The 14,445-nt window shown below is 33.7% G+C and overlaps 1 protein-coding gene across 3 annotated transcripts in view; it reads right to left on the bottom strand.

Moving 5' to 3' along the window:
* Positions 1–14,445, bottom strand: part of Rab3 (RAS oncogene family member Rab3) — a 52,239-nt gene that overhangs the window by 30,603 nt on the left and 7,191 nt on the right. For all 3 annotated transcript variants that reach the window (XM_089096657.1, XM_089096656.1, XM_089096654.1), the window contains exon 2: positions 1,046–1,276. In XM_089096657.1, coding sequence (XP_088952783.1) covers positions 1,046–1,261 — 216 coding nt within the window. In that variant the 5' untranslated portion in view covers positions 1,262–1,276. The remainder of the gene's footprint in view (positions 1–1,045; positions 1,277–14,445) is intronic.

Below are 14,445 nucleotides of genomic sequence, written 5' to 3'. Positions count from 1 at the left end.
TATATATATATATATATATATATATATATATATATATATATATATATATATATATATATATATATATATATATATATATATATATATATATATGCAAAACCCATGAACATAAGTCTATTAAGACAATGTAGGTACATTCCCCTTATGAATTTTATAATTCTCTTTGCTACGATTTTCAGACAATCATTTAACGACTGAGTATTCTATTACACAGTCTTGTCAAACAGTTTGTGGTAACGGACTGCAAGTAATAACCGACTCGGCAAAGTAGTTGCCGAAACTTAAAAAAAACAATTTTGATAAAGATTAATGCACGAAATGAATTGCCTTTTTATGCTGATTCCAAACATATAAAGTTCATTAAGTTTAATGTTACCCATCAAAAGCTGCGAGCCTGAGAAAATTTTCCAAATTTTTAAAAGGGGAGGAATATCCCCAAAAGGTCAAGAGATCTTAATGGAAATCAAAACCATTAGATTCAACTTATGAGACAACCCTACTGTAGAGGTTTCAAGTCCCTATCTAAACAAATATGGAATTGTCTGATTTTTGCCAGAAGAATGGTCACGGATGCGTGTTTATTTATTTTGTTTTTTTGTTGATGTTTTTTTTTTCATGGGGCGATCAAGTCGCCATTGGTCCAAGAAAATCAGGGGATTGCTCATGCAATGAGAAATTGATAGTTCTAGTGCCCTTTTTAAGCGACCGGAGAGATTTGAGGGCATCCCGCAGCCAGTCTGAATAGAATATGACTTGCTAAACCTTGGCGTTAAAACATAAATGGCATATAAATGGCAAACATATAAATATAAATATAAATGGCAAACACATTGAACCATGTTCAATGTGTACGATTAAACTGCTTTTATTCTTGGATAGAAAAGCTCTACATGATGAGCTGTACGAGAGAGAGAGAGAGAGAGAGAGAGAGAGAGAGAGAGAGAGAGAGAGAGAGAGAGAGAGAGAGAGAGAGAGAGAGAGAGAGAGAGAGAGAGAGCTCTTCCGCTAAGAAAAGCAAAACCTACACCCTTTTTTTCTGACTTACCCATATCTGAAGTTTCACCCTCTTGTCTTGTCGAAAAACAGTTTTGACTTTAAAATCAATTCCTACAGTAGATACAAAGGCTGAGGTAAATGAATCATCTGCGTATCGAAACAAAAACGAGGTTTTCCCGACGGAGCTATTTCCTATAATCAATAGCTTGAACATATAATCGAAGTTTTGATCCGCTGCATCCTTTTGCCATCTATTGTCTTGCATCTTGTTAAACGTAACCTGGAAAAGAAATGTCCGAATCAGTAGGTAACTAAAGGGTAAACATAAGCACCAATTACTACTACATGAATAGTTGCCATGGGGGTGCCAAAAGCAAAGTTCAATGAGACATTAAGTACTTTTTGAAAGAAATGCTGTGAATTTGTTTTCAACCAAAGGTTGATTTCGTACCTGAATAATGCCTATAAGGAGGGCTTGATGATCGGTATGGTTACCTGCATAACTTATCCTAAAGAAGCAAACCTTTAAAAAAATTATGAAGGGGGGGGGGAGACTGATGCTAGGGGATCCAGGATTTATTTTAGGGGGGGGGGGCAAAATAGGTTGATCCCATAAACTTGCGTTAGGAGCAAGTTTAATTAACGCAATTTTACGTTAATTAAGTAAATTACACTACTTTAGACAACGTTAGGGGGGAGGGGGGCGCAAGTACAGTACTAAGTACCATTTTACTGGGACGTATAGGAATTACCATGCTATTTGCTGGGACGTATAGAAAAACATTTCCAGAGCATGTACCTATGGATTTGCATACTTTATGTTCCTTCCTGTGCTATTCTAAGGGTTTATGTTCCTTCCTATGCTATTCTAAGGGTTTATGTTCCATCCCATGCTATTCTATGGCCTTATGTTCCTTCCAATGTTATTCTATGGGACCTCACCAGGTGATTAAACACGTTTTGCTTATGTCCCCTCGGTACCTTTCCAAGCGAGCGGGGATTCCCCTCCGGTTCCTACACATTGCAAAAAAGTTGGCTACCTATAAAGTGGCCAAGCATGTTTTGAAACTATAATCAAGGGTGTAGAAGATAATCAGACTGGTTTTTTGTTATTGATATGAATTGCACAAGAATGGGCAGTATAGCTTCACGTGGACATTTTAAAAAAAAGCACGCCTGAGGCAGTGTGGTTACACGTGGACATTTTAAAAAGCGACTGGTTTTTCTGACTTTTTGAAGATTGCCTTAACTCGAGAGCAGTTTGTTATTAAAAAATTGGATGCTACAATCAGAATTGTGTGATTGACATTTGCAAAAAGGGGTAAGGGATTTGCGGATTGGAGTGTAACTCCAGAGTAGTTTGTTATTAAAAAATTGGATGCTACAATCAGAATTGTTTGATTGACGTTTGCAAAAAGGGATAAGGCATTTGCGAATTGGAGTGTAACTCGAGAGTAGTTTGCTATTAAAAAATTGGATGCTACATCAGAATTGTTTCATTGACATTTGCAAAAGGGGGTAAGGGATTTGCGAATTGGAGTGTAACTCGAGAGTAGTTTGTTATTAAAAAATTGGATGCTACAATCAGAATTGTTTGATTGACATTTACAAAAAAGGGTAAGGGATTTGCGGATTGGAGTGTAACTCGAGAGTAGTTTGTTATTAAAAAATTGGATGATACAATCAGAATTATTTGATTAACATTTTCAAAAAGTGATAAGGGATTTGCGAATTTGATTGTAACTCGAGAGTAGGTTGCTATTAAAAAATTGGATGCTACAATCAGAATTGTTTGATTGACATTTGCAAAAAGGGATAAGGGATTTGCAAATTGGACTATACAAACGATATTAATTGAATAATAGGGGAAAAAACAGAGCTAGATAGTATTTGCGAATTGGATTGTATGAAGGTGGAAAAAAAAGAAAAAAAGGGTTAAATTGATTATCAGTTACGGTAACCCCTCGGGGTTGTTAACTCAGGCAATTTGTTATAAATTCGAGACAACATCAATCTATGAAAATGGTTAGTGATGATAGAATGACATTGTGAGTTGACCTAGCTTTACCTCTCCGATGTGTTCTGTATAATACACAAGTTGTGTTTGAACGGTGTTGTCAGTTTAAAATAGGCTCCAACGTTATAGTACACTAAAAAGTTGATACTAAGAGAGACGTAGATGGCAAGAAAATAATTTTAATAAAGAAATTCAGAACAAACCTTAGAAATCCTTGCAAACCAAGTAGTAAGGTGTATTTGAGTACGAACCATCAAGGATCATAAGCACCAATGACCCTAACCAGCAGAGACATCAACTCCCCAAAGGTCCCCTATCCCAAACTCGAAGGGTGCCCCCTCCCCTCCAACTTTTGGCTCCCTCCTCCCATTTTTTTTTTTTTTTATTTTTTTTGGCAATTGACATTTTTTTCTGATAACAAGTATCATTCATTACGATCGTACCTTTCAAATGTGAAACTTAAGTCCATTTTTGGATCGAAAAATAAACTATTTCTGTAAAATCTGAGTTAATAAGGGTTTTTGACCGTAAAATCTAGTTTTTTGTAAGAAAATTATGGAAAATACAATTCTCTGGTTCAAATGTGAAACTTAGGTCCTTTTTTGGATCGAAAAATAAAACTATGTCCGTAAAATCTGAGCTAATAAGGGTTTTTGACTGTAAACTCTAGTTTTTTGTAAGAAAATTATGGAAAATACATTCCGTTGGTTGAAATGTGAATTTTAAGTCCGAGTATTGATCAGACAATAAAGCTAATTACGGGCACTCTAGGCTAATTAAGATTTTTTACAATGAACGATATTTTTTTGTATAACAACTATGAGAAATCCGATTCTTCGCTTCATATTCTAAATATACGTACATTTGGATCGAAAAAATAAACTATTGCCTCCAAATCTGAGATAATTTGGGTTTTTGACCGTAAACTTTAGTTTTTTGTAAGAAAATTATGGAAAATACAATTCTCTGGTTCAAATGTGAAACTTGAGTCCTTTTTTGGATCGAAAAATAAAACTATTTCCGTAAAATCTGAGTTAATAAGGGTTTTTGACTGTAAACTCTAGTTTTTTGTAAAAAAAATTATGGAAAATACAATTTGTTGGCTCATAGGTGAAACTTCAATCCATTTTTGGTTAAGTTTCAGAGTGAATAGACTCTTTATCAGCATTATTCGTCAGATACACTAAATACAATAGACAAAATCTAAATTTAAGAACTAATAAATGCTTCAACAACATCCTTTATTGGATATGGTAGATAAAATTTACAAAATATAAGTATCAGAGCGAATAAAATTTTTTTATCAACATCCTTTGCTAGATACATCGAATAAAATTGATAAAATATAAGTGTCAGAGTGAATAATTTTTTTCTATCAACATGCATTGTCAGATTTATCATATAAAATTGACAAAATCTAAATTTCAGAATGAATAAATTCATTATCAACATCCTTTGTCGGATATTTCAGATAAAATTGACAGAATCTAAGTATCAGAGAGAATTTTTTTTTAACAACATCCTTTGCCAGATACTTCGAATAAAATTGATAAAATCTAAATTTCAGAACGAATAATTGCTTTAACAACATCCTTTGTCGGATATGTCGGATAAAATTGACAAACTCTAAGTATCAGAGTGACTAAATTCTATATCAACATCCTTTTCTCGAATACATAGGATAAAATTGACAGACGTGCGTTACGTGCGCTCACGTAACCTCGTCTAAATTAACCATAAAAAATGAAATAAAGCTATGTCGACTTTGCATGTCTCTCTCACTATGTATGCGCCGTCGCGGTGTACACTCCATGTCTTTCTTGTCAATTTTATCCGATATAGCCGACAAATGATGCTGATCATGCATTTAAAGGATGTTGATAAAGCATTTATTCACTCTGATACATAGATTTTGTCAATTTTATCCCATGTATCCGAGAAAATGATATTGATATGGAATTTAATCACTGATACTTAGATTTTATCAATTTTATCCTATATGCAAATGATGTTGATAATGAATTTATTCACTCTGACACTTGGATTTTGTCAATTTTATCCGATGTAACTTTATCCGAGGTAAATGATGTTGATAAAAAAAATATTCACTCTAACACTTAGATTTGGCAATTTTAATCTATGTATCTGAGAAAAGGATGTTGATGTAGAATTTAATCACTCTGATAGTTCAATTTTGTCAATTTTATCCGACAAATCCGATAAAGAATGTTGTTAAAGCATTTATTCATTCCGATCTTTAGATTTTGTCAATTTCTATTCGATGTATCTGACGAAGGATGTGGATAAAAAAAAATTATTCACTCTGGCACTTACATTCTGTCAATTTTATTCTATGTATCTGGCAAAGGATGTTGTTAAAAAAAAATTATTCACTCTGATACTTATATTTTGTCAATTTTATCCGAAATATCCGACAAAGGATGCTGATAATGAATTTATTCATTCTGAAATTTAGATTTTGTCAATTTTATCCGATGTATCTGCCAATGGAAGTTGATAGAAAATTTATTCACTCTAACACTTAGAATTTGTCAATTTTATCCTATGTATCCGAGAAAAGTATGTTGATATAGAATTTAGTCACTCTGATAATTTGATTTTTTCAATTTTATCCGACAAATCCGATAAAGGATTTTGTTAAAGCATTTATTCATTCTGAAATTTAGATTTTGTCAATTTTATTTCATGTATCTGACAAAAGGATGTTGATAAAAAAAAAATTATTCACTCTGTGACTTATATTTTGTCAATTTTATCCGACATTTCCGACAAAAGATGTTGATAATGAATTTATTCATTCTGAAAACTAGATTTTGTCAATTTTATTTGATGTATCTGACGAAGGATGTTGATAAAAAAAAATTTATTCACACTGACGCTTAGATTCTGTCAATTTTATCCTATGTATCCGAGAAAAGGATGTTCATATAGAACTTAGTCACTCTGATACTTAGATTTTGTCAATTTTATCCGACATATCTGGCAAAGGATGTTGATAATGAATTTATTCATTCTGAAATTTAGATTTTGTCAATTTTATCCGATGTATCCGAGGAAAGGATGTTGATATAGAATTTAGTCACTCTGATACTTAGATTTTGTCGTTTTATCCGACATATCAGACAAAGGATGTTGATAATGAATTTATTCATTCTGAAATTTAGATTTTGTCAATTTTATTTGATGTATCTGACAAAGGATGTTGATAAAAAAAATTTTATTCACACTGACACTTAGATTCTGTCAATTTTATCCTATGTATTCGAGAAAAGGATGTTGATATAGAATTTAGTCACTCTGATACTTAGAATTTGTCAATTTTATCCGACATATCTGATAAAGGATGTTGTTAATGCATTTATTTATTTTGAGATTTAGATTTTTTCAATTTTATTTGAAGTTTCTGACAAAGGATTTTGATAAAAAAATTTATTCACCCTGACACTTATATTTTATCAATTATATTCGATATATCTCGCATACGATGTTGTTAAAAAAAATTCACCCTGATGATTAGATTTTATCAATTTTATCTGACATATCCAATAAAGGATGTTGATAATGAATTTATTCATTCTGAAATTTAGATTTTGTCAATTTTATTTGATGTTCTCTGACAAAGGATGTTGATAAAAAAAATTATTCACTCTAACACTTATATTTTATCAGTTTTATTCGATGTATCTGGCAAAGGATGTTGATAAAAAAATTTAGTCACTCTGAGACTTAGATTTTGTCAATTTTATCCGACATATCCGTTAAAGGATGTTGTTAAAGCATTTATTCATTCTGAAGTTTAGGTTTTGTCAATTTTATTTGATGTATCTGACAAAGGATGTTGATAACGAATTTATTCACTCTGAGACTTAACTAAACATAGATTTAAGTTTCACCTATGAACCATCGAATTGTATTTTCCATAATTTTCTTACAAAAAACTAGAGTTTACAGTCAAAAACCCATATTAACTCAGATTTTACGGAAATAGTTTTATTTTTCGATCCAAAAATAGACTTCAGTTTCACATTTGAACCAGAGAATTGTATTTTCCATAATTTTCTTACAAAAAACTAGAGTTTACGATCAAAAACCCTTATTAGCTCAGATTTTACCGAAATAGTTTATTTTTTCGATCCATAAATGTACTTAAGTTTCACGTTTGAACCAGAGAAATGTATTTTCTATAGTTTTCTTACAAAAAACTATAGTTTACGGTCAAAAACCCTAATTAGCTCAGATTTTACGGAAATAGTTTTATTTTTTGATCCATAAATGGATATAAGTTTCACATTTGAGCCAATGAATTGTATTTTCCATAGTTTTCTTACAAAAAACTAGAGTTTACAGTCAAAAACCCTTATTAGCTCAGATTTTACGGAAATAGTTTTATTTTTCGATCCAAAAAAAGACTTAAGTTTCACATTTGAACCAGAGAGTTGTATTTTTCATAATTTTCTTACAAAAAACTAGAGTTTACGGTCAAAAACCTTTATTAACTCAGATTTTACAGAAATAGTTTTTTTTTCGATCCAAAAATGGACTTAAGTTTGACATTTGAAAGCTACGATTGTAATGAATGATACTTGTTATCAGAAAAAAATGTCAATTGCCAAAAAAAAGAAAAAAAATCAAAAAAAAATGGGGGGAGGGGGCCAAAAGTTGGAGGGGAGGGGGAACCCTTCGAGTTTGGGATAGGGGACCTTTGGGGGGTTGATGTCATACTATAACGTTGGAGCCTATTTTGAACTGACAACACTGTTCAAACACAACTTGTGTATTATACAGAACACATCGGAGAGGTAAAGCTAGGTCAACTCACAATGTCATTCTATCATCATTAAACATTTTCAAAGATTGATGTTTTCTCAAATTTATAACTAATTGCCTGAGTTAACAACCCCGAGGGGTTACCTTAACTGATAATCAGTTTAACCCTTTTTTTTCCTTTTTTCCACCTTCATACAGTCCAATTCGCAAATGCTATCTAGCTCTTTTTTTTCCCTATTATTCAATTAATATCGTTCGTACAGTCCAATTCGCGAATCCCTTATCCCTTTTTGCAAATGTCAATCAAACAATTCTGATTGTAACATCCAATTTTTTAATAACAAACTACTCTCGAGTTACACTCCAATTCGCAAATCCCTTATCCCTTTTTGCAAATGTCAATCAAACAATTCTAATTGTAGCATCCAATTTTTTAATAACAAACTACTCTCGAGTTACACTACAATTCGCAAATCCCTTACCCCTTTTTGCAAATGTCCATCAAACAATTCTGATTGTAGCATCCAATTTTTTAATAACAAACAACTCTCGAGTTACACTCCAATTTGCAAATCCCTTACCTCTTTTTGCAAACGTCAATCAAACAATTCTGATTGTAGCATCCAATTTTTTAATAACAAACTACTCTCGAGTTACACTCCAATTCGCGAATCCCTTACCCCTTTTTGCAAATGTCAATCAAACAATTCTGATTGTAGCATCCAATTTTTTAATAACAAACAACTCTCGAATTACACTCCAATTCGCAAATCCCTTACCCCTTTTTGCAAATGTCAATCAAATAATTATGATTGTAGCATCCAATTTTTTAATAACAAACTACTCTCGAGTTAAGGCAATCTTCAAAAAATCAGAAAAACCAGTCGCTTTTTAAAAAGTTCACGTGTAACCACACTGCCTCAGACGTGCTTTTTTTTTAAAATGGCCACGTGAAGCTATGCTGCCTATTCTTGTGCAATTCTTATCAATAACAAAAAACCAGTATGATTATCTTATACACCCTTGACTATAGTTTCAAAACATGCTTGGCCACTTTATAGGTAGCTAACTTTTTTGCAATGTTTAGGAACCGGAGGGGAATCCCCGCTCGCTTGGAAAGGTACCAAGGGGACATAAGCAAAACGTGTTTAATCACGTGGTGAGGTCCCATAGAATAACATTGGAAGGAACATAAGGCCATAGAATAGCATGGGAGGGAACATAAACCCTTAGAATAGCATAGGAAGGAACATAAACCCTTAGAATAGCACAGGAAGGAACATAAAGTATGCAGATCTATAGGTACATGCTCTGGAAATGTTTTTCCTATACGTCCCAGCAAATAGCATGATAATTCCTATACGTCCCAGCAAAATGGTACTTAGTACTCTACTGGCGCACACCCCCCTCGCCCCCTGGATCTCCCACTGATGCTAAGCTTGAAATGGACTTTCTGCCTGAAAATCGTCAAATTGTTTCCAAGTTTTGTACTTTTTGTGTTTTTTGGTCATCTAAGAGGAAAGCCAAATATCTGGTTTTGCTTTCAGCCCTAAGCTGTCCATTTGCTCAGATATTGAAGTTGTACTCATGGTGAGCCAAACTGCGTATTGTTTCCTAACGACAGAGTTAACATGCAGCTTCAAAGGAAGGAGTGGATGCCTCCAGGGGCGTCATTTTCTGGAGGCGAGGGATGGCAGTTGCCCCCCCCCCCCAATAATGTTGAGAAAAAATTATCACATATCCCATGCTCCTTGACTATTCAGATATGGACCCCTCTCCCCCCCCCAACAAAAATGCTGGAAATTTACCCCTGGATGCCTCACTTTTTGCTCTGCTATAATAGGAAATTTGTAGTGGGAGATTCTAAAAATGTATCTAATTCCTAAAGATGTATGGCTGGTTCTACAAAAAAAAAAAAAAAAAAAAAAAAAAAAAAAAAAAATATATGTGTTTTCAGTGGACGTTTAATCTAATAAGGCCTCAAATGGGGTTTCCCAAAATCTTTTAAATTATTGGAGATGGCGTATGTTGTGCAATGGTTTTTTGATACAAGTATTTTATTTCAAAGTGAATCTTTCAAGCTTTACCCTGCCCTACTTCTAAAGGACACTTGATCAACCCTAATAACCCTACCTCTTGGAAGCACATGCCTTTGTTGTCAAGCTTAAGTTTAAAGCACAACTTGTCTTTGGCAATAGTAAGCAATTAGCTTTTGTGTCATAGGTAATTTGAATGAGAAAGAAAGATGTTGATCAAGTAAAAATCACATTGGATTGTGAGAACATGAATTTAAATAGGCATATGAATATGATAAATAAAAGATAATGTTAGGGATTCAATTTCGTGATATTATGCAATGCTATATCCCTCCAAGTTTCGTTATCTCTTTTCCTGATATCTCCCTATTAAAAAACAAATGAGTTGCTCCCGCAACGTTTTTGTCGGCAAAGCTGACCAAAGACTGCTGCAATAGTTCCCGTCGCCAAAACACCTGTCTTCTATTCGCTTTAACTTATTAAAATTAAATAAAAAAACATGTTTTTTTAACTGAAAGTAAGGAGCGACATTAAAACTTAAAACGAACAGAAATTATTTCGTATATGAAAGAGGCTGCCCCCTCCTCAACGCCTCGCTCTTTACGCTAAAGTTTTTCATTGTTTAAAAAAAAGAGTTGTGAGAAAATCAAACTTTAGCGTAAAGAGCGAGGCGTTGAAGAGGGGACAGCCTCTTTCATATACGGAATAATTTCTGTTCGTCTTAAGTTTTAATGTCACTCCTTACTTTCAGTTTAAAAAAACTTGTTTTTTTTTATTTAATTTTTGAACGTTTTTGAAAAGATACAGGTTTTGATCTTGGCTCACCGTACATGAATAATTAGAACAAAATTTGAAAATTAATTTACTTTTATTTTGTTAAATGGCTTTCTTGAAACTTTTTTAATTTTATTTACGAACGTTTTTATTAGTAATAAATATACGTAACTTACGAATTAACTCACGTAACGAACTTCTATATTCATATATTTTTAATATGTCTATTACGGGTTTGCCCCCTAGTTAATACCTTGTTCTTTAAGCAAAATTTCGAATTTTGTTCCAATTCTTTAAAAATGACCGCTTAATCACAAAGGCTGTTAATTATAATAAATAGCTCTTATGACAGTACTAAAAAATCTTTGGCTTAAACAACGAGGTATTGACTAGGGGGTAAACCCAATCATATATGTAATATTTCTGTTCGTTTAAAGTTTTGATGTTGCTACTGGTGCAGTTGAAAAACTTGTTTTTTATATATAATTTCTGATCTTTTTTAAATAATTCTGGGAAGTCCGGCGTCCCCTTCATAGCAATGTCCCTTCCCCCATGAAAACTTCCTTCATGGAAAGATAATCCCACCTCCCCCCTGACCCACCCACCCCCCCACTACCAGGAAAAATATCTCCTGAAAACGTCTGTATGCTTCCCAATAACCAATACTATATGTTAACATTGGGTAAAGTTAATAACTTTAAGCCCTCCCTCCGGGAGCTTTGGGGGATTAAGTCATCCTAAAAGACATATTTATAATATTTTCGAACATGCTGAACAAAATGGCTATCTCAAAATTTTGATTGGATGACTTTGGGAAAAAAATTAGCGTGGGAGGGGGCCTAGTTGCCCTCCATTTTTTGTTCATTTGAAAATGGAACTAGAACTTTTAATTTCCATTCTAATGAGCCCTCCCACGATATTCTAGGACCACTGGGTCGATACGATCACCCCTGGGAAAAAGAAAAAAAACAACAAATAAACACGCATTCGTGATCTTTCTTCTGGCAAAAAAAATGCAAAATTCCACATTTTTGTAGATAGGAGCTTGAAACCTCTACAGTAGGTTTATCTGATACACGGAATATGATGGTGTGATTTTCATTAAGGTTCTATAATTTTTAGGGGGTCTTTCCCCCTTTTTTCGAAAATCAGCCTACTTTTCTCAGGCACGTAACTTTTGATAGGTCTAAACTTGATGAAACTTATATATTTTAAATCGGCATTACAATCTGATTCTTTTGGTGCATCTATTTGTATCAAAATACGGTTTTCTAGAGTTTCGGTTACCATTGAGACGGGTCGCTCCTTACTTACAGTTCGTTACCACGAACTGTTTGAAAGGCTTTTTTCGACGCGTTTTTGGTTTTAAAAATGCTCTTTACTTATATTTGAATTTCTTTTTGGAAACAGTTTTCAAAATTAATGTCTGCTCGTTTTCTAATTTACATAGTTTTACTATGCCATTTGCAGGAATGGCCATAAAGATGCAGAATTTTTTCTGCTTAAAAACTAAACGATTGAATTCTAGTTCAAATTTAGGCAAATCTGAATATTCAGCCAAAACTTCGATCAGTCGTAGTTTAGTGAAATAGTTTTCAAAAATAATTTCACTAAGGTGTTTGAGGTTGGATGGAGAAAGAGGGATCATCAGCCATAAATAGTTTAAATTTTGATGATTTTTGTCTTCAAAGGGGCAACTCCATCCAGCGTCACCAATTGGAGGATGGGGATAGAAACACCCTCGACTTTGATTCTCAAAAATATCTCTTTCGGCTGTATTTTCATTTTTATAAATGCCGTTTTTCGGGTATATTCATTGTAAAATTGAAAAACAGCGAATCTGACCCCCGCCCCCCGAGATTCTGAAAAACACTTCTCTTCTACACGGTTTTGAATTCATCCTATGGGTACCCTTAATCTATAATTTTATGAATTCTTGATCTATAACAGTTACATTTGCCTCTCCTTTTCTTAAAGATTTGCTTTGTGTGTGTTTGTTTTTTTTCTTTTTTTGCAACTGTTAATATTTTGGAATATATACTTGTTTAGGTCATCAAGCAGTTGATGGTAACCAACTATGTGTAAGGAACGACTCGGGATAATAATAACCGATAGTCTAAAAAATGAATTTAGATAACAACTAATGCGTCAAAAGAATCGGCTTTTAATGCTGGTTTGAAATATCATTAAATAAAAAAAAACAAGTTTTTTTAACTGAAAGTAAGGAGCGACATTAAAACTTAAAACAAACAGAAATTATTCCGTATGTGAAAGGGGTTGTCCCCTCCTCAGTGCCTCGCTCTTTACGCTAAAGTTTTTTATTGTTTAAAAAAAAGACTTGGGAGAAAGCACAGTTTATATAATTATCCAGTATGATCATTCCCTATCTCACCCATTATAAAAACCCGGACCGTGGTGCGAGTGCTCCGGAGAACGTTTTTGCAGATAGAAACATAAGCGGCATCAGATCTTTTCACGGGTAGACAAGTCAGGCGCGAAACAATCGGAAACAAGTGGAAACCCGCTATTACGAATAATGCATTTTTTAACCATGTCTCATTGATAGACTCAAACACACTGATCCACAAATGAAGAAATAAATGGGAGGCGCTTTTTTGTTCGCACCAAGAACGAAGACCAGAAAGGATCTGTGATAAGCTTACTGGATAATTATATAAACTTTGGGAGAAAGGGTCAAACTTTAGCGTAAAGAGCGAGGCTTCGAGGAGGGGACAGCCCCTTTCATATACGGATTAATTTCTGTTCGTTTTAAGTTTCAATGTCGCTCCTTACTTTCAGTTAAAAAAAACTTGTTTTTTTTATTTAACTTCTGAACCTTTTCGAATTAATGCAGGTTTTGATTTTGGCTCACCGTACATTAACTATTAAAACAAAATTAGCATATTAATTTTACTTTTTTTGGTTAAATGGCTTTCTCGAAAGTTGTTTAATTTTATTTACAAACGTTTTCATTAGTAATAAATGTACGCAACTTACGAATTAACTTAGGTAACGAATTTGTATGTTCGTATATTTTTTTTTACATATATTAAGGGGTTCTCCCCCTAGTCAATACCTCGCTATTTACGCTAAAATTAAATTTTTTTTCCAATTCTTTAAGAATGACCCCTTAATCACAAAGGCCTTTAATAAGAATAAATAGCTCTTATGAAATTACTAAAAAAAACTTCAGCGTAAAAAGCGAGGTATTGACTAGGGGGCGAACCCAATTATATACTTAATAATTTATGTTCGTTTTAAGTTTTGATGTTGCTCCTTACTTTCAGTTGAAAAACTTGTTTCTTTTTAATTTAATTTCTGATCGTTTTTTTAAATAATGCTGGGAAACCCGGTACCCCCCTCATAGCAATGTCCCTTCCCTCATGAAACCTTCCTCCATGGAAGATTCCTCCCATGTAACTCCCGACCCCTCCCCACACTACCAGAAAAATCCCTCCTGAAAACGTCTGTATACTTCCCAATACCCAATACTATATGTAAACATAGGGCAAAGTTCAAAACTTACAGCCCTTCCCCCAGGGAGTATGGGGGATTAATCATCCTCAATAACATAGTTATTATATTCTTCGACCATGCTGAACAAAATGGCTATCTCAAAATTTTGATCGGGTGACTTTGGGAAAAAAATGAGCGTGGGAGGGGGCCTAGTTGCCCTTTTTTGGTCACATAAAAAGGGCAGTAGAACTTTTAGTGTCCATTTGAATGAGCCCTCCCGCAATGTCCTAGGACCATTGGGTTGATACGATCACCCCTGGGGATAGGAAAAAACAAATAAACACGCATCCGCCATCTTTCTTCTGGCAAAAAATACAA

The sequence above is a fragment of the Artemia sp. Qi Xiang Cuo genome, chromosome 11, assembly GCF_049724085.1.
Source record: "Artemia sp. Qi Xiang Cuo chromosome 11, ASM4972408v1, whole genome shotgun sequence".
NCBI lineage: Eukaryota > Metazoa > Arthropoda > Branchiopoda > Anostraca > Artemiidae > Artemia > Artemia sp. Qi Xiang Cuo.
This window is presented reverse-complemented; position numbering and strand designations above follow the sequence as displayed.